We start from the raw sequence: 25,744 nt of genomic DNA, 5'->3' as shown, positions 1-25,744 counted from the left end.
GCGGAGTTTTACCACCTGACCAATCGGAAGCTAGGGGTGTGTGACGGACCGCGCGAGCTGCCAAATCCCATCCAGAGCGTCCCAAATCGAGCCCTCCCATTGGCTCTTCCCTCCATGTGTGATTGGCTGAGGCTAGTGTCAGTCTGTATGAGCCTCGCCCCTTAGCGCTGTTCCTCTTGTCCTGGAAGAGCAGGAGCCGGGAGCCAAGTGAGAGAGGGGTGGGTTGGGGCGGGGCGGGGCGGGGTAGGGTAGGAGAGAGGGGGACCTGGGAGTGATTGGGAGGGGGAAAGAAGGGACCCTGGGGTTGATTGAGGCAGTGTGGGGGAGAGGGGGGGTTGATTGGGGCAGTAGGGGGCAGAGAGGGCGGGCCCTATGGGTTGATTGGGGCGGGGGGGGCCCTGGGGTTGATGGGGGCAGAGAGGGCGGGCCCTGTGGGCAGTAGGGGGCGGGGGGGGCCTGGGGTTGATGGGGGCAGAGGGGGCGGGGCCTGTGGGTTGATGGGGGCAGAGGGGGGGCCCTGGGGTTGATTGGGGCAGGAGGGGGCGGGGCCTGTGGGTTGATTGGGGCAGAGGGGGGGCCCTGGGGTTGATTGGGGCAGGAGGGGGCGGGGCCTGTGGGTTGATTGGGGCGGGGGGGGCACTGGGGTTGATGGGGGCAGAGAGGGCGGGCCCTGTGGGCAGTAGGGGGCGGGGGGGGCCTGGGGTTGATGGGGGCAGAGAGGGCGGGCCCTGTGGGTTGATTGGGGCGGGGGGGGGCCCTGGGGTTGATGGGGGCAGAGAGGGCGGGCCCTGTGGGCAGTAGGGGGCGGGGGGGGCCTGGGGTTGATGGGGGCAGAGGGGGCGGGGCCTGTGGGTTGATGGGGGCAGAGGGGGGGCCCTGGGGTTGATTGGGGCAGGAGGGGGCGGGGCCTGTGGGTTGATTGGGGCAGAGGGGGGGCCCTGGGGTTGATTGGGGCAGGAGGGGGCGGGGCCTGTGGGTTGATTGGGGCGGGGGGGGCACTGGGGTTGATTGGAGTAGTGTAGGGCAGAGGGGGGGGGCACTGGGGTTGATTGGAGGAGAGAGCGGGGAGAGGGGGAGAGTTAACACTGTTGTGGGAGTGGGGGACCCAGCCCCTCTATTCTCAGTTTACTGGCACATACTTTTCACAGTGCACTGCCCTGGTTCAATCTGTGGGGCACACACCCCTTGTTTCCTAGCCCGTGTGCACTGCTCTCTTGACCCAGAGCACCCAGACCCTTCCTCTTCCCAGCATTGCCCTGACCAAAGAGTTCCAGACCCCCTCCGATCCTACCACTCCCGTTACTAGCATTGCAAGGCCACGTTTTCAAAAATCATGGGTCAGGCCCCAGAAAATCATGGGATTGATTTGAAAACCATGACGAGGCGTCTAAAAACACAATGCAGCTGGAGTTCTTTTGTACCTGCCTTCCAGGGCTTGTGCCCCTAGGAGTCATGTTTTCAAGCTTTGCACCACAGTCTGGATTAGATTCTTACTCTTTAGCTGTAAATGAAAATTGAGTGTCTCATGTTTCCATAAAGAAAAGGAGTACTTGTGGCACCTTAGAGACTAACCAATTTATTTGAGCATAAGCTTTCATGAGCTACAGCTCACTTCATCGGATACATATTTCCATGTGGCTTTAAAAAACACACCACATAGTGCAAGAATCATAATAAAATCACGTTGGCTGAGTTTTCTTCCCAGCTCTGCTACTGACCTGGCTGGCCCTGGAGCTAGTTAAAGCACTATAGAAGAGGTAGATATTATTTCTCTGCGCAACCTGGATCTCCTCTTCTCTCTGCATCTCCTACTCAACTTCCAGCAAGCCAGCTCCTCCTTCTATTCCCCATGTACACTATTCTTCTCTCAGTGGAGCAGCCTGGTTCCCCCACTTCCTACCATGCAAGTGGTCTAAGCCACTTCCCATCACTTTTCAGTGTGTACTGCTCCACCTCTACCTAAAAGTCTCTCTGTTTCATACCCTGCCTTGAACTCTGTGTCTCCAGCAAGCACTTTTACCTTCTTGGTTCAAGTCAGAACACTGCATGCTAGGAGCTAGCTGGCAGTTGGTGGGAGCAGAGGGTGAGGCTACTCCCTGCCTAATTCTCCTGTGGGTTTTTGGGGACTTACAAATGAAACAGCCAGCTCCATCAGAGAGAGTGATGTCTCTCTACTGCTCTTTGTTAAACGGGAATCACAGCACTTACCTCCCTCATGGATAGAGCCCTACCAAATTCATGGTCCAGTTTGGTCAATTTCATGATCATAGGGTTTTAAAAATTGTAAATTTCGTGATTTCAGATATTTAAATCTGAAATGTCACAGTGTTGTAATTGTAGGGGTCCTGACCCAAAAAGGAGTTGTGGGGAGGTTCGCATTGTTATTGTAGAGGGGGTTGTTACTGCTTCCCTTACTTCTGTGCTGCTGCTGGCAGCGGCACTGCATTCAGAGCTGGGCAGCCGGAGAGCTCATGGAGGGTTGGAGGATTAATCAGTTAATATCTGTAGGTGATGAACTCTCGAAATGCAAAGTGTTATTCCCTTCACGCGCCGACTGCTTTTTCTTGGCTCTGTGAGAAGTATAAGAATGAGAGGGAGGTTGAAGAGGAGTAGTGTTAAATTGTCCTTGAAAAGTATGGTGAGCAGACTTGAGTCATGTGTGCTTGATGGAGAAATGGCTGGGTGAGATTTTCTGTCTTGTGTTATACAGGAGGTCAGACTCACGAGATGATGTAATGGTTCCTTCTGGTCTTAAAAACTCTGAGTATGCACATAGGGTGCAAAGAGCTAAAGTCCTGGGTAGATGTTTAGAATGAACCAGCTGGCAGTGGGGGACATGTTTGCAGGTTAATACACACCAGGGCTAGTTCTGCTTACACCTGTTTCGCAGCAGGGCTGGTTTCTGCTTTCTAGACACAACTCACAGCTAGACATGTTTGTTTTGACACAGATGTGCTTTGCAACTGAGAATTGTTGACAGGTTTCAGAGTGGAGGTTATTCCCAGGTCTAGCTTCCATACTCTTGAAGCATGGAATTTCCAGGCATGTATAGGAGATGGTGCTAATAGCTTACATAATTGGTTTGCGTTGCTACAGACCTGAAGAGCAGGTAGTATCGCTCCTAATGATTTCAGATCCTCCAGAATGGATACATACAAATCTTAGAGCTTTGCTGATTATCCTCGTACCACAGGTGCCTTATTAATGGGTGCAAATACTGGCATAGCTTGCAGCCTATTGACAACAACTGAACAGTAGGGGAGCAGCCTTGCTACTGGTTAGTCAGGACAGCTGGATACTAACCTGGGACTGCCATAGCTTCCTGGACAAGTCACTTCTCCTCTCTGTGCCTCAGTTTTCCCATCTGTAAAATGGAGGTGACAGTATCACCTCTGTATACTACTAAACAATCTAAACATGAAACATTACATGTTTCAAATGTATTATTTAAATGTGGCACTGAACATCAAATTAGGGTTTAAACTACTTCTGTGCCTTTTTACATTACAATCTAGTGGCTAGAGCCATGGAAACGGGTCCTGGGCCACTGGGCTTTCCTTTCTCACTTCTGCCACTGACTTGCTGGCCAGCCCTGCGCAAACTGTATCACGTCTGGAAAATAGCTTGTCTAATACAGTGCTATTTCCCGTAAGTTTTAAGGTGTAAGGAGTCTCTGAGGATAGAAGACTTAGAAACTGAGTACTTGTCATTAATTTCCCTTTGTTTTATTCTCTTCTCTTCCAACATTTTTTATGGTTTGTAGTTAACTGCTAAGATTTCATGCTCAAACAGGTGAAACCAGTTGAGCTTGCTTGATTTTTGTGTCAGGTTTTATGTAGTTCGTGACTTCGTGGTTTCAAGTCAAAGGGAAGAGGATATGCTTTCACTCTGCTAGGCAGAGGTTTAACTATAACTACTGACATTGTTATGTGAATGTCTTCATGCGTGCTGGAGATAAACATCATGGATAAGTTTGAGGTGTCCATCTGAACTCTAGCAGAGTGCCATAGCTAGGTTGGCCAAACAAATCACCAGGGGCCAGTTCAGAGGAGTTTAACAAAAAGTAATAAAAATATATTTTAAATCAGAAAAAAACCCAACAAGCAAAACACACTTTTCTATAATATATTATCAGTTCATTTACCCATCCAGACTACTCCCTATTTCTTATAACAGGCCTGGCTTCCTCTAGATGACCAGTCCTAAAATTATAACTATAGCTGAGATGGAGACAGAAGTTTTACAGAGGGCTTCCCTACTCAGAATCCTGCAGAGAAAGGAAGTCTCTGCCGTCTCTCTGGGTGATTGACAGTTTGTCGAGCAAATCAGCTCTCTTCCCCCTCACTTCTGGTTCAATAAGGGTGTTACCCCATCACATACTTCACATCTAGCGCAATTGCCTCCATAGATGCTGCATTACAGTGCTTGTTATTCCTGTTTGTAATGATTAATCCTCTGCATTCATATTTGCTCTCATTGCAGTTAGTAGGAGGACCATGGCTCTAAGAGCATGTGGCTTGATAATTTACAGGAGGCTACAGGCGGGATCCCCTTCTTCTAAAGTCGGTGACAACATTGAATACCTTCTTCTGCAGACATCCTATGGCACAAATCACTGGACCCCTCCAAAAGGTGATTGTTCCAATAATGCTAAGAAATCAACGCTAATGTTCCTTGTATCCAAGAACCAGAGACATTACAGAATGTAAAGACCTCTAAGGGCAAATAGTCTAATGGCTACCAGTCTTTTGGGGCAACTGAGACAATTAACTATATTAGCACCAGAGCTGTGTCACCCACCTTTTATCGAACTGCGTGCACCTTATCCTGCACTGAAGCTTGGGCAATGGGTAGACTTGGGTTTGCATTAGCCCAAGCTCTATGATGAGTAGAATGGGCATAACTAAATGGGAGGGAGGCAGGCACTGGCAATGCCCTGGGGCGTAGTACAGAGGCTCATCACTAAGGTTAAGATTTTGTCATGGGCAATAATCAGAAATTCACGGGAGCCCGTAACCTGTCACTAAAAATAACTGGGTCGGGGGAGGAATAACAGCTGGAGTCCTGTTGGGGGCTTTGGGGAAAACTGACAGGCCGAGCCCCCCGCCATGGCAGGGACACAGCCCCCATTCTGGAGCTGGCAGCAGTTGCAGGGCAGAGGCACACAGTCCCAGCTCCAACTCCCGCCACAGGCGTACAGCCGAGGAGGGGGCCCACAGCCCTCACTGCAGCCCCGGTCATGGTGCAGGGGGTGCAGCCCCTGCTGCAAGCCACAGGGGAGGGGCACACAGCCCTTGCTCCAGCAACCACTGTAAGCCGTGGGTCTGGAGTGCATGGCCCCAGATCTGGCCCCAGCTGCAGGGCAGGGGCGCATAGTTCTGCCTCCAGCTGGCTTCAGCTGCTGACAGTTGAAGCTGAAGAAGTCACAGAGGTCCGGTAAAGTCACGGAATCCATGACTGCCCTGACCTCCGTGACTAAATCGTAGCCTTACTCATCACTCAAGGTGAATGGCAGAGAAGGCATTTGGTTAAATCTCCCTCAGACACTGGCGGTGGGGAGTATTCAATGCAGAAATAACTTTTAACTTTCAGATTTTATTCTCTCTTGATAGTTCTGGATATCCCAGACACGATGCCGCACACACTGACCACACCTAGATAAATATTTATTTTGTACAGTGCACTAACCAAAACTATCTCGTAGCATAATCTCAGTGCAACTCTGCCCCATATAAAGAATCATAGAATATCAGGGTTGGAAGGGACCCCAGAAGGTCATCTAGTCCAACCCCCTGCTCAAAGCAGGACCAAGAAAAAGGTATGCAAACCTCTCCCCGGATCCTCTGAGCCAAAAACATTGGTAAGTAGAATTTGCAGTGTGCCTGAAAGCCAACACTCTGGACTGCTACCATCCACTGCGTAAAGGGAGTTCCGTGATTGAGCATTCCTCATCAAGAATGGCCTGACATTAGCCACAAATGTTCCAGCTGATCCTAGCTGCCACAGTATCCCAAAGGGATATAGAGGCACTTCAGATAGCCAGGAGCCACACCATTTAGGACTTTTTAGGTCCATACCATTATGGCAACCTTTAATTTTGTCTGGAAACAAACTGGTAGCCATTGCAGATCCTGGAATACTAAGTGAATGAGCCATTGCGTTCTGCAATATCTGCAGTTGCTGAGTGGGCTTCAGACATAGGTAGAGCACATTGCACTGATAGAATCTGGAGGTGATGAAGTCATGGATAAAAGTGGCAAGGTCCAGGTTTGAAAGAAAAAGTCATAACCATTTTGCCAAGAGCACCTGGTTGGAAAAGCCACTTTGGGCCACCGCTGTTTTTTAATCTTTTAAAAATAACTTGTGCAGCTCCCAGCCCCATTGTATCACTTTGTACTTCCAAATACCAAAAGGCAGGCCGAGCTCTGCTTCATCGTCTCCGGATGCTTTGCTTAGCCTACCAGCATCAACTACATCTCCTGTGATGTGAGTCCCAAGTTCAGCTAAATACTTTGAAAACTGACACTGTCAGCTGAACCTGATGAGTAGACAGATGTAGAGCTAACTGTCCTCCCACAGCCTAATGGCATGACAGCCTAACCCTTTAAATGGATTGGGTCTCAGATGGGGAGTCACTGGAGAGCAGGGAGCCCCGGTGTGATGTACTCTCATTGGCCTTTCATGCACAGGCTACTGCATGTTGTACCATCTGAAGCTCACCATCATGCTACAGCAGGACTTCATGCAGGTGATGCTTTCAATACCACATCCCCCATAGCCGCCTTGCATGCGTACGTAAAAGGAGGGGAAGGAGTACTGAGCTTTATAGTACACATGGCAGAGATCTTGGGACAAAGGCAGAATGGTCCCACTCATGTCTCTGGTTCTCGCTGGGGAAAAAGAGCACTTGAGGGCAGCTCTGGGCTCTGCAGGTGTTGTGCACAACACCCTGTGATCAGTCACACTGAAGGCTGCAGATCCAGGGGCAGAAATCAACACAGACTCCCTCACCCAGATTTTCAGAGGTATTAGGCTCCTAACTTTAACTGATTTCCCTTTGAGGATCTGGGTCTTTGTCTTTCCCCATCATCAGGTGTGGACCAAAAAAAACCTATAGCTGTCTCTATAGCAGGCCTAAAGACAGGCTGAAGGGAGTCCAGAAAACATGTTCACTCCTGATAATGCCACAGCTGTCTTACCATTACTTTCACCATAACCTTCCTCCATTTCCTTGGCTGGGGTAGTCGGTGTCATTGCCCATATGCCCCTTGTGCTTAAGAAGGGTGGATGAAAAGCATCTGGATTACTGACTCCCATCAGCATGGTATCTGAGCTTCAACAAAATGATATAAGGCAGTGTTTTCAACCTAAATAAACTTGAGATGGTGCTGATAGGGAGAGGGAAATTATTAGAGAAACTGGTACATCAACCTCTGCCTTTCTGGAGGATGTCTGCTATCAGATTATCAAGTTAGTGCCCACTACTGGGAGCCTGTTTGTCCCCTTGCTGATCCTAGACTTGTAGTTATAAATAGTGGTATGAAATGAGTCTTTCCCTCTATATATGGCTGGGAGGCTGCACATCCCATTACAGCCCTCTATTTGAAACCAATAGAGTTACACCATGAATTAATTGAGCCCTTTATATTGTTTTCCTTCTGAAAGTTACTTTGACTCCCAGTTGCATGTGCTTTTCTGAGCCGATGCCTGGTTTGTTCTATTTATGTTCCTGTCTGGAATTTTCATGAGAAAACTAAATCTGGCTTTTCTCAGGGAAAGTAAAAACAACTTGGGAATGTTATATTTATCCCTATTTGAAATGGCAATTGTGATCCTGAGGAATCCAGAGTGAATGGAAAGAACTAGAATAGTAACATGTCTGGCTAGAGGGCTGGCTTGTAGAGGGAAAGAGAAATACCCTTACTCCAAGCTGCTGCATACCGCATACTGTCATCCCATTGCAGCGATATTGGTCTTACAGCTACACAGCAGCTTCCATCCAAACCACTTCAGAAACATTACTAACTGTGTGTGTATATCTAGTATTCATAATCTCTTGATTCACCACTGAAATGCAGCCACATGTAGGGGAGGTGAATCACAGCTCCTCTTTAACACTGCACAGCTACACTAATAATAATTATTTTGTATCAACATACAAAAAATTTTGGGACAAGAAGTGAAGAAGAATTCCAAATCTGATTCAAACTGCCTGGGGAAATGTAGGTAGGCGTAATGTACCCATGTTGGATCCAGGACACGGGCTAGCACCCTTATCTTATTAAAAATGCCAGGGGGGTTGTTAATGATCATAAGTGCTCAGGACCGCGCTTCCATGTCTCGGATGAAAGATGGCACTTCCTGCGCACAGTGCCCACAGCAGGCCAATGGTTCACTACTGATTCAGAGGAAAGAGCATGTCCTACTGACCCATGAAACCAGGTGTTCCTTAGAGGTCCTTCACCCAAGTATTGACCTTGTCCAGATTAGCGTGGCTTGTGACATCTCATAAGATGATATAGCAGCCTTCTTCCTTCATCAGTTCCCTTTTTGCCAGTCTGTGAAGCAGTCTTGGTGGCTGACTGCTTAGATGCCCTGGGCAGGAAGGGAAGCCTAGTTTTATTCACTACTCAGCAGTTTTCATGTTTGGATATAGAACAATGATGAAAACTGAAGATCAAGTGCTTGGTGCTGCCCTTCATGAGCATCAGGCTTGTTGACTTCCTCATTCTGGTTCCTGAGGGCCTGCTTATGCATCCCTTTTGTTGAGTAGTTTGTATTCATGGGAGACATCCCACTGACTTTGATGGGCTTGCTTGCTTGATTAAAAGATGCAGAATCAGGCCCTAAGCCACTTAAGGCACAGCATTAATGAATCCTGTTCTCCTTAGCCAGAAATATGGTCTCTTCATATGGGACTTTGCAGGTGTACAGGGCTCCAATAGGAACACAGAACTGGAAAGGAGGAGAATAACATGGGAAGAGATTTCTGGCACATATAGGGCACTGGGTGCTGATTGGCAGTGTCAGCATATGTGGGATGAACACTAATCCTAAAACCCTTGAGATGGACATAAAAAGGTTTGAAATGTAATGTGTGTTCTGCAATCTCTAATGCAAATGGGTCTAAACAACAGGACACGTGAGCTGTTCTTCATGGCAAATGAGATACTGCACATGTGTTTTCCCTGTTGCCAATTGAACGAACACAATCAGAACAGCCAGTTTTCTTCTCAGAAACTTATTTTTCTCCCCTCCCTCGGCAGGCCATGTGGATCCAGGTGAAGATGACCTGCAGACAGCCCTGCGGGAGACACAGGAAGAGGCTGGACTCAATTCCAGTCAGTTCACCCTCATTGAAGGGTTTAAGAAGGAACTGCAATACATCGTCAGAAGCAAACCCAAAACAGTCATCTACTGGCTGGCAGAAATGAACGACTGTAACACGGAGATCAAGCTCTCAGATGAGCATCAGGCTTTTCGTTGGCTGAAGCTGGAAGAGGCCTGCAAATGTGCTGAGTATAAGGAGATGCAGGCAGCATTCAGAGCTGTGCATCAGTTTCTTTGTTCCAAAGCGTAAATGCTTTCATGGAAGGAAATGGGGACTTTTAAAGAAACCTGGGCTGCTCTTTAAACAAGAATAAAACGGGGGTTGTGCAGAAATGTAAATTTTACACCAACCTGCTGTATGGGGTTAAGATACTCTGAGCTTCTGTGGAGTTTGTGCTTTTACCTTCCCTAGGTTATCCTAGCTCATGTAGAGAAGCATGGTCTGATCTAATCATGAACCAGAGAGCTCTGAGATCAAATCCCTGCACTGACGATCACTCCCCTTGTTGCTTTTGTCAGGTCACTTACGCCCTGAATTTCAGAAGTGCTGAGCAGCCGCAGGTCCTATTGAAAATTGAATCCTTGACCTCTCCTGACAGCAGAAGGATGGTATTGAGAAAGGGAGCATAAGGAGAATTTTAATAATAAAATACAATTACAAAAATTAGGTCCTGAGTTTTGAGCAGAAGAGCAGTAGCCAGAACTGCTGGGCTTTATTCCCAGCTTCGCTGACTCCTTCTGGTAACTTGGGCAAACCATTTAATCTTTGCCAATTGTAACATGAGTTGTATTTCCTTACCTTGTACGTTTAAAGTTTGCAAAGTTCTTTGAGAGCCTGGGATGGAAGATGTTAGAGATGAACAAAATTTAACTGATAATTTCAAACTCCCTCTGCTATTTTTGTTGTCTCTTATTTTGGTCTGTGTCTCACCCGTTGCAGGTCAGCAGTATATTATACACTTGGTCTTGGTGGCATAATGAGTCTATGCCTACATTGAGCAGAGGACCTTCTGCTCTAGAAATCTAAGCTAATACTGATCTCCAGTAGCTACGATAGTATCTATGGGTTGCAGTCCCTAGTGGGCAATGTGGTCGCTTGCCGTTGAGCACGTCTGGCATTCCATGCAATAGCTGGCCGTGCTAGGCACACACAAGCTAGAACATTAGAGGTGAGAGCTAGAATTAACTCTTGTCTCTGGGCCTTATCTCACAAGGTGCTAAGCCACTGAACACCTTTATAAAAAGATATAAAGGTATAAAAAGATCTTCTGTACTTTCCACAGTATGCATCCGATGAAGTGAGCTGTAGCTCACGAAAGCGTATGCTTAAATAAATTGGTTAGTCTCTAAGGTGCCACAAGTCCTCCTTTTCTTTTTGTGAATACAGACTAACACGGCTGTTACTCTGAAACCTGAACACCTTTAGCTCCCACTGACATCAGTAGGAATTGAGAGCACTCAGCTCCTCGTAGGATTGGGACCATTTTATCTCTACAGGATGATTTGCACAGATACAGCAGTGCATTGTGCCTTAGCAAGAGAAATGACTTCAATTCTCCTGATATTTTTTTAAACTCAGCTTTATTATGAACACTGTTTCAAACCAAATGCCAGCGAGTGATGAAGAACATGTGGGGGGTGTTGTGTTAGTAACTGTCAGAACAATAAAAGAGCAAAGATTTTTTTTTTATTTTTTTTTTAAAGAAAATCAATCCATAAACAAGCAAGAGAAAATGACTAACAACGTGTGCTGTTTCACAGTCATATTTTCATTATTTTTCAGCTTCTGCTTAACCAACACCATGTAAACAATGGCATTGCTTTGTTTAAGTGCAAGAATATATATTAAACAAGAATATAGAGCCATTTTCAAGTAACCCATTCTACTCAGTCAACAGTGGTGAACAGCCATTGTCCAAAACAAAAAGTGCTGTATTAGCTGAAGCCATGATTGGTAGCTGCATGTTAATGGCACTGCTCATGTAGCATTCTTTAAGTGCTTTATGATTTGGAGGGATGAAAAGTGCTGTAGAATTGTAAATTAGTGTTGTGTACCAGGAATATAAAACTCTTGGTGAGTCAGCTGCTCTGCCACCAGCTGGTTTGCAATGGTTCAGGCTGGAAAGGTGGAGTGCCATGTCTTTTATTTAGAAAAAAGAAACTGTTCTTCCTTCATATTTTAGGGGGGAACTTCAGCAAATGGCTGGAGAATGTCCGGGACAATCATTTTGGTTTTGGCTGCTGAAGGCAGAGCTGATAAGTGACACATTCTCTTATGGCCAAAGTCACTGAGCAGCTTTTTGAGCGCTTAGCTGGCTTGGGGATCCAGGTTTCCATTTTGAAGTCAAATCAAACCTGCCAGGATTTGTTTATTCACCTTTCCATTTGACTTGGAGGAATAACATTTCTTGTGTGATCAGTGGTGCTAGAATCCAAAGGAAAGCAAAAGGCAAGGAACATTAGAAACCAGCCAGGCACTCTGTGGTTACATATGGGTCTCCTTACAGAATAAATCAGAACTCTTGAGAAAGGTTAAGCACTGTGCATCGCAACAAACAGAACACAATTTGCCCTGCTTGCTACAACTTTGTGCACATCATGTGATTGTTCTCAAGTGTTAAACAGTGTTTGCTGGTTTTTACCAAAACCATTAGGCTACTGAAAAAAATTCACTAAGGACAGATTGTTCCCAGTGGGAGTATCTTAGCAGAGGGCATTATAGCATAGAAGCAACGGGCTCAGTTAGTGCTGAGGTAGCCCATCTAAAAGTTAACATTATCAAAAAGGGGAGTGACGGTCCCATCCTTCCACTCAATCAGTATTTCCCCGTGCTGCAAGGAAGGGGAACGAGAGTCTGGAATGCTGCGTTGCCAGCTGCCTGCTGTCACTGTTAATGGAGACTGCTCCTGTAAGCCAGCTCTGCTGCAGCTCTCTGGGTAGCTCTTCAAAGCAGAGAGCTTCTTCTTCCTAGAAGGACAGAAAAAAGTGGGACCAAAAAATCAGTTTTTTCACCTAAAATTTCATTTATATCCAAGGTGGGCAATGCCCTTCTCAACAGATTTAGTAATTGTATCTGCCTGCCACTTGCTTTCCCATGTGAATTTAGAGCTGGATCAGCAGCTCTGGAGCCTGAATTCCTTTATCCCCAGAACAGGTATGCAATGGGTGGCAGCAGCAAGCTTCTCACACAGACCGGCCCCTCTCTGGGTATAACGTGATTGAAACAGGAGAGGGAGAAGACTTTACCAGCTGCATTTTGGAGGGAAGGAGGGATGAAGCAGCAAGAGACCAGAGAGGAGAAGATTATACAGTAGAATCTCAGAGTTACAAACTGAACAGTCTACCACACACGTCATTTAGAATCAGAAGTACAGTAACTCCTCACTTAAAGTTGCCCCGGTTAACGTTTCGTTGTTATGTTGCTGATCAATTAGGGAACATGCTCGTTAAAAGTTGCCCAATGCTCCCTTATAACATTATTTGGCAGCCACCTGCTTTGTCAACTGCTTGCAGGAAGAGCAGCCCATTGGAGCAAGCTGGTGGGGGCTTGGAACCAGGGTGGGCCGGCAGCCCCACATCAGCTCCCCGCTCCCCTAAGTTCCCTGTATGGCAGCCTCCCAGCAGGCTATCGATTGCTGGGCAGTTCAGCTGTCCCTCCCCCAATGCTGTGTGCTGCTCCTGCCTCTGCCTTGGAGCTGCTCCCGGGAGCCTCCTGCTCGCTCTGCGGTTGGGCGTAGAGGGTAAGAGGGGGACTAATGTCAGGGTTCCCCCCTCCCCCTGCTCCTGTACTGCACCTTATCTCCACGGGGGGGCAGGACAGGGCTCAGAACAGAGGGATCTTGCTGGCAGCTGCTGTCTCAATTTGCTGATCCACTTAAAAAGGCAGTGTACTTAGAGTGGGGTCAGGTTTCAGAGTAGCAGCAGTGTTAGTCTGTATCCGAATCTCCCCACTGTATTTTCCACTACATGCATCCGATGAAGTGAGCTGTAGCTCACGAAAGCTCATGCTCAAATAAATTGGTTAGTCTCCAAGGTGCCACAAGTCCTCCTTTTCTTTTTTTAGAGTGGGGTCAGTGTACTTTAAAGGGGCAATGTGTGTCTCTCTTTCACACACCGTGTGTATCTCTGTCTCTCTCTGCCGTGCTGTCTCCCTTCCCTCCATTCGTGCTGCCTTGTAGAGTGTGAGGCTACTCTAACAACAATGTGTTAACCCTTGAGGGCTCAGCCGAGTGCTAGTTCATCATTCAGCCGTAAGGCATTCCCTGGGAAATATCCCACCCTCTGACTGCACCACCTCAACCAAGCTTCACAGTCGTCATTGCTGTGTACAGTATTAAATTGTTTGTTTAAAACTTATACTGTGTGTGTGTGTGTGTGTATATATATACACACACACACACACACACACACACACCTTTGTTTGGTGAAAAAAATTTCCCTGGAACCTAATCCCCCCCATTTACATTAATTCTTATGGGGAAATTGGATTTGCTGAATATCGTTTCACTTAAAGTTGCATCTTCCAGGAACAGAACTACAACGTTAAGCGAGGAGTTACTGTATGCAATCAGGCAGCAGCAGAGACAACAAAAAAGCAAATACAGTACAGTACTGTGTTAAACTCCCTTTAAAAAAAGATTTGAGAAGGTAAGAAAACTGTCCTGGTGCTTGTTTCCTTTAATTTAAGATGGTTAAAAGCAGCATTTTTCTTCTGCATAGTAAAGTTTCAACGCTGTATGAAGTCAATTGTTCAAAGGACACCCATAACATTTTGTTCAGAGTTACGAACAACCTCCATTCCTGAGGTGTTTGTAACTCCGAGGTTCTACTGTAGTCCAAGGGGAGAGATGACCAGAACGTGGACAAAACTTTCAGAGATGGGGATGGGAAGGGGTGGGGGCCTGCATGTGGCCTGGAGGTTGATATGCTAGTACACTTGTGGCTTTCAGGCCTTTAATTGCACAGCTGTGACAACAGTAAAGCAGCTAAGGGAGAAACTTCGTCCCACTTACTTGTTGTAACGAACATTCAGTGTCAGTATAATCAGCCCCAATATAAATGCGAAGGGGCTGAGGACTAGCATGGCTGTCTTCCAGTTGGTGGCTGAAATGGAATCAAATTGCATGTTCACACACATTTTCCTCACTTAACCCCTTTGCTCTGTTATTCTTTCAAGAAAAACCCCTGTAATATCGCTCCAGACTAAAATGGATTGTTATAGCCCCATCAAGAGTAGCAGAGAATGTGGGTGGGGGAGATGACTTATGGGTGGTCTCCTTGTTCATGGGGTCATGGGCCAGCTTTGCCATATGCTCAGGGCTGCAGTTTTACAGCCTGTCCCTGGCAGGTTTCCCCCCCTTTCTCAGAGAGTAATGAATGTTCAAAATTCTTTGCCCCACAATCCAGAGTTCTGGGATGCAAGGGGTGGCAGGAGAAAGGGACAATGACTGTTGGATATCAACAGTAAGCTCAGGGTGGAATGGGATACAGCACTCAATCATAGTAACTTTTACTCCCATGCCGGGGGTGCAGCTGATCCCTAGGAGGTATTTCTCCCCCAGGAGGAATTTCTCCCCCAGGGCATACAGCAGGCAGTTGCATGAAGGGGGGTGCTTTAGTTCTTTCTGGAGCACTGAGCAGCATCAGCATCAGATAGCACCAAGGGGGTGGGGGGCATATCCCACAGGATCAGTTTCCCGTTTGTAGGGAGATGAAGGGATATTGGTACCCGCACTCCACCCTGTCTTTTCCCTTTTCTCATTGGTTGTTTCAACATACCTGTAGACCTGGCCCCAGCACCTTTCCCTCGGTGTCCAGGTTGAGTTTTAAATTGGCCAGGCACCTCTGCGAGGGTGGGGAAGGAGCAGAGACGCACACATTAGTGGGCTGTACTGCCAAATAGGAGGGAGAATTGCACTGCATTTTCCTTTCTCTTTATGGCTACACGTTCGTTGCAGGACTCCTTGCTATCAGGGTGGGAAGAGCTTGGGAGTCCTGCTGACGTGCCATCGTGCTAAGAGTGGCTGTGTGCTACTATAGTTCTGACTGTAGCACATCTGGGGCAGCCATAGCCCCACTTCAGTGCACTGCTTCCCACTGCCAAGACAAGCATCACAGCGGTGTGACGTGACTGGGATCAAACTGCAGCCGCTGCTGCTCTTCAGACACGTGCATTCAGGAAAGCAAAGTACCCACCCTCCTCCATTGCTAGAAGCATCTGGTGGCTCCATGGTGGAGGAACTGTGCTGTTAAACTCAGCCAACGTGGAGGCAGGCAACTCCAGCAGAGAGCCCTTGGAGCTGGTGTGGCTCTTTGCTGAGGAACTGATGGTTTTAGCTTAGAAAAAAAGAACAAAGATGCAGACAGTTAGTGTTTTTTCTCTATACAGCACCCTGGGCTTGCGTGTCCCGCAAAAAACCACACTGGGACAAAGCCTGCCCTGGCTTATTTCTCCTGCAGCCAATTCCGATATCATGTGTGACCCTAAGAGCCTCTCAGTGCCAACTACTCTGTATCAGCAACTCGTCAGGCCTGACAAATTCACTACACCTATCACACTACTTTCATAATATTTATCCAAAAAGTGTCCTGTAGGGTATCAAATGAAAGCTGATGACACACTGGTCGTTACTATTGCTGTGAAATGTATGTACTGATACTGTATAAGGAGTTCTATGGGCCTACTAAAAATATGTTTTAAACTATGTAACAAGGCACAGTTGACAAACAGGTTTTTCTGCCAGACAAAGCATGTTTATTCACTTATCCCTGTCTCCAAAGTAAAATTAAGCATTGTAAGCCAAATACAATAGGAGCTACATTTGCATTCCCAGTTAACATAAGGATGTGATGTCAGCATGGGAAGACACTGGAGACAGAACTGCAGGCGTTTGTCCTGTCACTGGGGTGCAAAGACAATTAGCATTGGGGCATAGGAGGAAGACTAGAAGGACCCCTCTTTTTTCCACCACTGAAGGAACAAAAAGGACAGTGCTTTTTGTATCCATGAATGGTGGATCCCCGCCTTGTGGGTTGATGATGCTGGAAGGAAGCTTTATGTGAGAAACAGCTTTAGACGTGGATTTTAGCTTCTTAAAATCAGGTTTAGACTCTAAGAAGCATATTATACCTTTTGTTTCACACGTAGCCAGTCGTTCTTACCATCTCTTAAAATCGGAATCTTTGTTAATAAACATATTTGTTCTCACTAGAAATAAATTACAGTGCTGTGTGGTTATAAAGGGCCTGATCCTGAGTTGTTCCAGTCAAACTGTGTGTACTCTGTCCCTCCTGGTAAGTCCTGTAAGTGTCCAGATGGGCTGGATGCTACAGAGGGGGATGCTGATAGAAGGGACTGGTGTGTGTCTGTCACTAGCCTGCACAGAGCGGGTGAGGTCTGCGGAGCCCTGGAAGGCAGGGCTTGTCAATGGCCAGGGGCTGTTTGTTTCAGGGACCTGTGCTACAGCAGGCATGAGGCAGAACTGCTTCATGGTAAGGGCAGGTAGTGGTGAGGTGGCCTCACAGCCCTGAGTACCCCCAGGAGCTTCACAACGAGGAATACCAACTTCCACTTCTTCCCCTTCCTTGCTGGGGTTAGGGTGCGGTGGTTTGCAATCTAGGAAAATCAGATTAGATGATCGTGGTCAGCAGATCACAAGAGTGAGGAAAGACCTGTGATTTCATCAGGGATGGGTGAACTAGTTGGGACTGAACAGAGAAAGAGAATTCTCTGCAATCTACTACTCTGAAAATTGAATCAAGCTTTCTTTTCCTTTTCTTTTTTTTTTTAAATAGCCTCTCAATAATGCAGGTAACTTAAAAAAAAAAATAGACTTTTTCTGATCAGTCCAGAGTAGGAGTGTTATGAAAGAGGAGGCAGTTAGTCTGGGATTTTAGGGCCCATCCAGTAGTAGGAAGTATCAGAAATTCCATGAAAGAAAGCCTGACTTTAATGAAATGGCCACCCCACTTTTAGCAAACCCCAAAGTTTCAGGCGATTCAGAGAATATTCCAAACTATATGGTGCTCATCCCCAAAATAGGTTTTAAACTATGTAACAAAGCAAGTTGACAAGCAGGGTTGTCAGAAACCTTTTGACAAAAACCTTTTGAGGTTTGCCCATCACTGGTTTTATATATTGATATATAGGGACCCAAACCTCTGAAGTGCTGAGCACCTATAATTTGCTGCTGAAATCAATGGTAGCTGAGGGAGTTTGGGATGTCACTAAAGCTTCTCAGTATCTTGTGGACCAGGGCCAGAGCAATCATGCATGAGAATGATTTTACATGAGCTACAAGCCTGTTAAGTCAGGTGTTAGATGGATTCTAGGTGATGGATCCCAAAGAGTAAATAGGTTGCTAATGTTAAATCCACCTCTTCTTACTTTCGTGAACCCACACCAATGCATCTACAGCTTCCTGCATCAGGTCACCAAGCCTGGGAGCCACTGTGGGGCTGACAGCACAGACAGTTTCATCTGACAGGGTCTTCCACTTGCTGAATTTGTCTTTCTCCCGGGACACAAAGACCCTGTGGCCTTGCTTCACGTTGAGATGCAGGCCCAGGCCGTGCAAGGTCAAGTGTCCCTTCTTGCTGCAAGCCCACGTTTGGCGCGCCCCGTCCCCGCATGGTTCCAGGTAGGCTGATGCGAACTCCTGCGGCTTGTGGATGGTCAGGCACTGTTTGGTTTTAAGGCTGACGATGGACTTTGTTCTGGGGTCCCACCTCCACTGCTGCTGCTGGGAGTGCAGCTTGCAATCAGCCAGGCTGATCTGGTCGCTATCATGGTGGGTGACCTGGATGCATTTTTCCAGCCGGATGTTCTTTATGAGGAAGCTTTGCCCCTCTGATACTGCAGTACAATCAAAGCAGAGTTTAGTACCTTACATGCACAAGACAAACACACTTCTGCAGAGCATCAGTCGTTAGCTAATGCCTAGGAAAAGAGAGACTCTTAGCCTACTACTTGTTGCTGCGTTTTCATATTCTAGATAAGAAAGAAAAAAATAGCCACACTCAAAGCCAATAGAAATTTTTTTTTTACAAATTTCACAACCATTTTTTGAATTTCTATGAAATTTTCAAAAAATTGGAAAATATCAGTCAGCTATAGAGCCAATGAGAAACCACCGAAAATTTGATGATTTTTTTCCTATCAGAATTAAGTTTTTCCTATGAAAAATTTCATTGAAATTCAAAAAATGTTGACAAGCTTAGTTAATCTCACTTAGTACTTCACTGTGGGTCACTACGCTGGGCTCTGTGGCTACTTCCTATGGCAACAGTGGAAATAAAACAGTAAGCCTTAAAAACACTGGAAATGATTAGATAAGGTGACTCACAACTATTCAATCAACAGTACAATTATTGCGTCCAGTATCACTGCGCAGATGTCAGGGTTCCAGACCTGAGAAGTCCCAGGCAACTGGGTTACCCACCTAGTGATGGTCCATAGAACTGCCCTATAATTCTCTCATAACTGTAGGAAGACAGCCCAAAACACAATACTGTTAGCTTTTGAGCTTCTGTAGTGATCATTTTTTGCAATGAGCAACAAAGGTTCTGGGACCTTTAAGTGGTAGATACCAGCCAGTCAACCGAAAGGATTGCATCTGTATTCATTCCAAAATCAACCATAAATCTGACCCACGAGCATCCTGAAATACCCTTTAAACACTCTGCCATACATCTCTAATAGATGCATCTCTTCTGCGACATAAAACATATTATGTCCCTACCAAATTTTGAATGATAATTTGGTTTTGAAGAGAGAGGTATGGAAACAAACATTTCAGATTCTCACCACATTTCCCCTAGGTCATTTATATAATATTTGTAACTTTAAGAATTTGATCATTTATTCCCTCAGTGGTGAAAAATTCTCACATTCACCTCGAGAGTTAAAACCTGCAAAGCCTGAAGGAAAAAGTCTGAAATGTGAAGAGCAAGAAGGAGACTGAAAGATGACTTTAGAATGGAATCCTGATAATGATCTTAACACCTTCCTCTGCAGAATTTCCCCTCTTGGTACAAAGAACAATACTTTTCATTGGCACCAAGTGACTAACTCAGTATGTGAAGGGACAGAGTGACAATGCAAAACAAAACTTCGAGCACAGCAGGGTGCGAAGGGAAACAATAGATTAAAGAACTGTTAGGTTTGCTTGTAGGAAACTCCAGTCTCCTGCTAGACTACATGTCTAATATTGTTTGTTAATTCAGGAAAAAGTACTAAGGGACTTTCTGGCTGTTCCTGAACCTACTGAGAAGAGAATGGACGGAGTTCACTTTTCAGCTTCTAAAATGTTATTTCATTTAAATATTAATAAATTAAATGCTTAATGCTGGTGAACAAGGAGGGTTAGAGAGGCCTACACAGTGAAGTGCTCCGTTTATCCATAGACGGGTTACAGTATGGTCCACAGCAGAGTAAGTATCTCTAGAGCCCTGCGCGAATACAAAATTTGTATCCACATCCAATCTGCTATCCACAATTTTTTTTTTCAGGAACAGTGTAAATGTATCCAGTGAATGGCACTTGATATCAGCTTGTTTGTTTTCTCAGTGATGCAGCCTTGCTCCCTGGTTATGAGAGAGGAAAACGAATGAATAGGTTTCCCCAGTCACTTACCCCTCCTCTCAGTGGCACATGTATCCCCGGGACATGGGCCTTTTTGTAAAGCAGGGAGGGAAATGATTGCAGCAGCCCCTTGCTAAGGTATTGGCAGCAGGAAAGACACGGTGACCAGAAATCCCAGTTTGGCTGTGATAGTTTCAGGCTTTTACAAATGGCCCCAGTAACCTCATGACCAAGCCAATTTCCCAGAATGTTCTCAGGCCTTGAGAATTGAGGTAGTCATTTACAAATCATCTAACCCCACCAATGCACAGCTGTCATCAGGGTCAAACCGTTGGAACTAAAGTGAGCAGGAGCTCCAGCCAGCCTCCACAGCTGCCCTGTAAGTCATCCAGGCAATCCCAGCAAATTCCAAAAGCTGCAGGAGGGCTCCTCCAAGACTCATTGCTATGCTTCTGAACAGCTCTTGTGAAACTGCAGCAGGTCCTGAGGACCTCCAGAGCAAGCTATGAGACTCATGTCAACCAGTTGGTGGATGTAAATCACTATGCTTACGCTGCTGTCAGGGCTTGAACCCAGGAACTGCAGTTCTAAAAGCAACAGCCTCAAATGCTTGAGTTAAAGGAATAACTTCCTGTATTAGACTCATATCGTCTTATACAGACCAGCCACTAGAAGTGGGGGACCAAGACCCTCCCCTAGCGTGGGTTATATACTTCTCCCACTTTGAGAAACTTATCTCCAGTGTCTGAGATCTGGCAGAATTCAGGGGAACCCCCTTTCTATAAAGATGTGTCTTGGGCTGACAGTGAGGCTGGTGCAAAGGTGGCATAAAGCAAGCATAGTTCAACCTGGGGAATACCCCTACAGGCAGAAAGCTTCTACCCCTCCCAGGCCCTGCGCTGGCCCTGCACCACCTTTGCAGCAAATCTGGGCATTGTCATAATGTCAAGGGTAACTACACCTGTATTGCACCTTCATGGTCCTTTGACGGCACCCACTAAGGTTCCCAGCTCTGAGCTGTCACTTCTCTTGGGTGGAGACCCGAGTCTCTCTCCCTCCTGATGGGAGTTTTAGGGCTTCACATCTCCCTGCCTTACACTGTCATAACCCCAGTGAGCCTAAAGGCCAGCACTGGTGCATTGCTTTCTCTCCGAGGGCTATGATCAGAGTACTGTCAGCAGTTACAAGTTACCACCAAGCTCTTTCTAAGCCAGCACTTTTATTTATAAGGTAAAAGTATTACAGAGAAAACATCAAAAGCATCAAACAGATATAAACACACACTAAGCATATCACGAATCACCCCTCAGTCTTATGGGGCCCTAGTAGGCCAACGTTTTCCCAGTCCTTCTGCAAGGTTGGGGGCCCCCTTGAACAGACGGTCTTGTCTGTTTGCTGGCTCAGAAAGAAGGCCCTGAGTCAGTTTAAATATATCCAGTTTTATATCCAAAATCTTCTCTTTGTCTGCTGGTCTTTTGAAAATCCAGTTTGAGACAGTCTGTATGAGCCTCTGGGTGGGGGCGGGGGGAGTGCCCTTCTGGGAGGGGTTTACCTGAATCACCCACCACTGCTTCTGGTTCCTGGAGGAGCTGGGGTAAACCCTCCCCCGAGTTGCATACAGTCCCTGGCCCACAGTGATCCATACACTTAACACAATGCGGTCCCCAAACATACTGCATGGGATTGCAATATTCATCACAGGGGCATTCCAAGACAGAGGTGGACTGGAGAAGGAAGGGGTGGGAGCATGACTGCAATGGACCTGCACCCTTGCAAAGCCCCAAAGGGACCAATGAAGCAAAGGTACCTCCTAGGGCAGCCCTTGGAGTTGCCTCAGCCTGCACTGGGCCCCCTGTAGCTGCTGAATAGGGACATACAAACGGCTCAGAGGTGAATCTACCCCTGTGTCTTTCTGCCTCTTCCATCACACCTGGTAATAGACATTGCAGCTGAAATGCCGTGGCAATTTTATGGCTGATGCATGAGGCAGAATGGATCCAGCTCACTCTCCTGATTATTGGGCTAGAGTCTCGGTTGGTTTAAAGCAGCACTGCTCCATGGAAATCATGCCAGGTTACATCAGCTGAGGGCCTAGCCCCTGGCACTCAGCAAAGAGATCAGGAAGGACTCAAACCCAGAAGAGAGGAGGACAGTTCTACAGGATGGCTGTTTTGGTAGCTGCCCTTTGGGCCTTATCCAGCAGTTGTGACACAGATAAGACTGGTTTCAGAGTAACAGCCGTGTTAGTCTGTATTCGCAAAAAGAAAAGGAGTACTTGTGGCACCTCTAAGTCTCTAAGGTGCCACAAGTACTCCTTTTCTTTTTACAGATAAGACTCACAGCAAAGTCAAAGGACTGTTTGCCAAGCCAGGAGGGTTTTGTTTGTTTTTAAAGTGCCTCCATTTGGAAGACAGCAGTGGAAAGCCCGGTTGTAAAAGCAAACGCAGATTCCTAAAGCTCAAAGCCTGAAGGTTAATGATATAGGGGAAATAGTTAAATATTAGCAATTGGAGAGCACAGAAATTTGGATCCAGATTTCAAACCCCTTTAGGGCATAAGACAAGTGCTACATGGGCCTTGTGCACGCTCTCTGAACAGGGGCGGATGTTACCCTTTCATGCTTAGCTGCTTAGTTATAAGGTGGCAGACAAAGAGAGGGAGAGAAGATATCATAATAACAAAGAGCACTAGGTTCCAAATAGCAGTCCCAAAGGAAAAACTGTACTTCGGTGTAACCCTCGCCCTCAGCATACCAGCATTATCCAAAGCATAGGGTGTGTTCTCTTGAGGGTGTGAAGCACCAGCTGCCAGGGCAGGCTCTTACAGATCTTTCAGCTGTTCTCCAGAGTCTCAGCTTTTGTTTAAAAGAAAAAGTTAGTCTCTAACTATTATGGTTGCAGAGAAAACCTTCAAAATGTGACCCAAATGAACTCATCTGAGTTTTCAGAGAGCCTGAAACATAGCTGTGAAGCGTGAACTATCCCGTCCATTTCACTGGATGCAGATGTCAAAGCATGTAAGAAAGGAGAGGAAGGATCATAGTGTCGAGAACTAAAATAAGGGCACCCCCTTAACAACCCATGCCAGAATCAAAGGAGGGCATGGTGGTTTCATTTTCCTGAAGCAGGGCTGTAAACACCACAGTGTTTTAATACATGTGCTTGCCCAATCATGTTTCAAGCCCAGACAGAGAAACACACAGTCACAGAGTATTTCTAAGAAAAACCCAGCAGGCAGCTGGTTAAACACTCATAACCATCAAAGGCTTTTGTGGTTAATACAATCTCTGGAAAATACTACCAAGGCAGGGCTGCCATTCCCTGTTGACAGCTCCTTATGCCACAGGTGAGTCTGTGGCCATTTCTCTTATAGCTCCTCTACAGTGAAATTTGCCCCTGTGCAAAGCCCAGCACAAGGTTTATGTGGGGATTAAGTCCTCTTTTGAGGACGTTAAGTAGTGAATAAGCCCTGTACTGGTCCCCTGCACAGAGGTCAATTTCATCCCTCCTGTGGACGCTCAAACAGCCCGTCACCTGTAACCCTTCTGCCAGGTGGCACCAGCAGCAACCAGGGCTGGGGTTCAATACCTAGGGGTTCCTTTTCAACAATACAACATCGAACTGGCTCGAGCCCCCGCCCAGTAACCTGGGAAAATTACACACCACCCCTGGGTGCCTCTGAGAGGCAATATTTCCCCTCTTGCAGCACACAGTCTGAGTGTAGAAAAGACATTTTTAATGAAAGGAGGTAAGTAACTCAGCGTTAATTAGGGAAAATGCTACAAGCAGGATTCATAAACCTAAAACTGTGAGCAGGACGCCCACCCCCGAGTGCGTGGGGCAGGGTCTTCTGCCTCGTGTTCTTGAGTTCTACAACCAAAAGTTCCTTTTCTGTGCCCTCCTCTGCTCCCTCACCACACCCCACTCACAGTGGTTGTCCTTGGTCATTGAGGACCCAGGATTCAGAGGTGCATCTGTGTGAGTTCACCTCCCACCTGGGAAGAAAGCACCTGGCTCGCTCCACAATCTGAGCCGCTCTTTCGCCAGCCGACTGTCAGTCACCTTCTGCTGCCACCTGCCACTCTGCTGTGACCTCGGACCAAAAGGGTAATTCAGGCCTTGGGACAGAATGAGCCTGACATCCCTGCATTAGGTCGCCTCTTAGGCCTGGTTTACACGGCAAAGCAACACGCACAGCGGAAGTGTGAGGTCTAGAGAAGTGCTCATCGCCGCGCTGTGTAGACAAACCCTAAGGAGTACATCTTCCAACGCGCTGAACAGGAGGCTCAAGTGAGGCGCGTATTGCTCCGTCTCTGATTTCCATAGATCTAAGCTGCTGCCTCACATCCAAATATACCGCTGGAGCTTGCATATGGCAACAAGGCCACACAATATCCCAGTGAGGTAGGTCAGAAGAGTTTTTACCCATTATAGAGAGAGGTACGTGAGGCACAGAGAGATGAAGGCCAGAGGTAGGGGACTAAGACCATAGATAAACAGATAAATAGGTGGTGTGATTTTCAAAAGGGCTGAGTACTAGCCATACCCATGCATGGACCCTAATGTATACCCAGGGTTCCAGGCAGGCTTACCACTGTATCTTCACGCCCATGTTTAGTTATGCTAGTTAAATGAAAGCTAGCTCGGGCATGCTGGCCTAGGCTGCAGTCATACCTTCAATTGCAGTGGCGACATACCCTAAGGAATAGCCTCGCTCGGCAAGGGTTATTTCAAGAGTGCTATTTCAGCTACTCAATACAGTAATGATCACTGTGTGTATATAATATCTGCTGCAGTTTCCACAGTATGCATCTGATGAAGTGAGCTGTAGCTCATGAAAGCTCATGCTCAAATAAATTGGTTAGTCTCTAAGGTGCCACAAGTACTCCTTTTCTTTTTGTCAATACAGTAAGTGCAATGGGAACTTTACTACTGGTTTCAATAGGAGCAGAGTCAGGACAATGTGGAGCCCTTTTGAAAACTCCACCACAGATTCCTTCATGCCACGGGGAAGGAGGTCTCACGTGAACCCAGTTAACAGCAGTGAGTTATTCACCCACTTACAAACAAGGGTTTTCTCATTTTAAAAAAAATTCTGCACACAGACCTGGAGGCTCAAATCCCCAGCCCTCCTGCAGGGGATTTCCAGTGAACAACATTGACCCAAAATTCTCTGCTGGCATAATTCCATTGATTACACCCCAGCAGAGAATTTGAATACACTTGAGTTCTGGTAAATGAAATACACTTCCTTTGCTGCACGCAGCAGCAGGAGCGGGGGGTGGGGAGGGATTTTAAGATGCCAGCAGGACAGGACTGTATTAGGGGTGGGGGAGAAATAGGCTTCAGATAGGAGAATGTCTGGTTTCTTAGGCCCTGTTTACACTACAGAACTGAACCAGTTGTATTGAATAAAGAACAGGAGTACTTGTGGCACCTTAGTGACTAACAAATTTATTAGAGCATGAGCTTTCATGGGCTACAGCCCACTTCGTCGGATGCATAGAATGGAACATATAGTAAGAAGATTTTATATATATACGCATACAGAGAAGGTGGAAGTTGCCATACAAACTGTAAGAGGCTACAGAGTAGCAGCCGTGTTAGTCTGTATCTACAAAAAGAAAAGGAGGACTTGTGGTACCTTGTCAACTGTCTAAATGGGCCATCTTGATTATCACTACAAAAGTTTTTTTCTCCTGTTGATACTAGCTCATCTTAATTAATTAGCCTCTTACAGTTTGTATGGCAACTTCCACTTTCTCTGTATGTATATCTATATATCTATATATCTTCTTACTATATGTTCCATTCTATGCATCTGCTGAAGTGG

The 25,744-nt window shown here is 46.5% G+C and overlaps 2 protein-coding genes across 4 annotated transcripts in view; one reads left to right on the top strand and one right to left on the bottom strand.

The window, feature by feature from the left end:
- The first annotated feature begins 130 nt into the window (after positions 1-130).
- Positions 131-10,219, top strand: NUDT2 (nudix hydrolase 2). 2 transcript variants are annotated; one of them, XM_048850642.1, is made up of 3 exons: positions 131-207; positions 4,483-4,632; positions 9,267-10,219. In XM_048850642.1, exons 2-3 carry the CDS (start codon positions 4,497-4,499, stop codon positions 9,578-9,580), a joined length of 450 nt encoding a protein of 149 aa, XP_048706599.1. In that variant the 5' UTR covers positions 131-207; positions 4,483-4,496; the 3' UTR covers positions 9,581-10,219. The 2 variants fall into 2 exon arrangements, with proteins under 2 accessions (XP_048706599.1, XP_048706600.1); XM_048850643.1 differs by having other exon boundaries at positions 148-218.
- Positions 10,220-11,078: 859 nt separating this feature from the next.
- Positions 11,079-25,744, bottom strand: part of LOC125636872 (uncharacterized) — an 18,612-nt gene continuing 3,946 nt past the window's right edge. Inside the window, exons 2-6 of one of the 2 annotated variants that reach the window (XM_048850640.2) lie at positions 17,717-18,184; positions 15,526-15,666; positions 15,109-15,174; positions 14,343-14,433; positions 11,079-12,297 (exon numbers count right to left, since the gene is read on the bottom strand). In XM_048850640.2, coding sequence (XP_048706597.1) covers positions 12,093-12,297; positions 14,343-14,433; positions 15,109-15,174; positions 15,526-15,666; positions 17,717-18,184 — 971 coding nt within the window. In that variant the 3' untranslated portion in view covers positions 11,079-12,092. The remainder of the gene's footprint in view (positions 12,298-14,342; positions 14,434-15,108; positions 15,175-15,525; positions 15,667-17,716; positions 18,185-25,744) is intronic. The other variant, XM_048850641.2, reaches the window with a different exon arrangement.

The sequence above is a fragment of the Caretta caretta genome, chromosome 5, assembly GCF_965140235.1.
Source record: "Caretta caretta isolate rCarCar2 chromosome 5, rCarCar1.hap1, whole genome shotgun sequence".
In the NCBI taxonomy this organism is placed as follows: Eukaryota; Metazoa; Chordata; order Testudines; family Cheloniidae; genus Caretta; species Caretta caretta.
Note: the sequence above shows the minus strand (reverse complement) of the source record. Positions and strands in the feature narration are given on the sequence as shown.

Bases quoted from the DNA above. Each gene is read 5' to 3' on its own strand.
- NUDT2 (XM_048850642.1), top strand. From the start codon at position 4,497: ATGGCTCTAAGAGCATGTGGCTTGATAATTTACAGGAGGCTACAGGCG. The intron at 4,633-9,266 runs GTGATTGTTCCA...CTCCCTCGGCAG, and splicing joins TCACTGGACCCCTCCAAAAG to GCCATGTGGATCCAGGTGAA.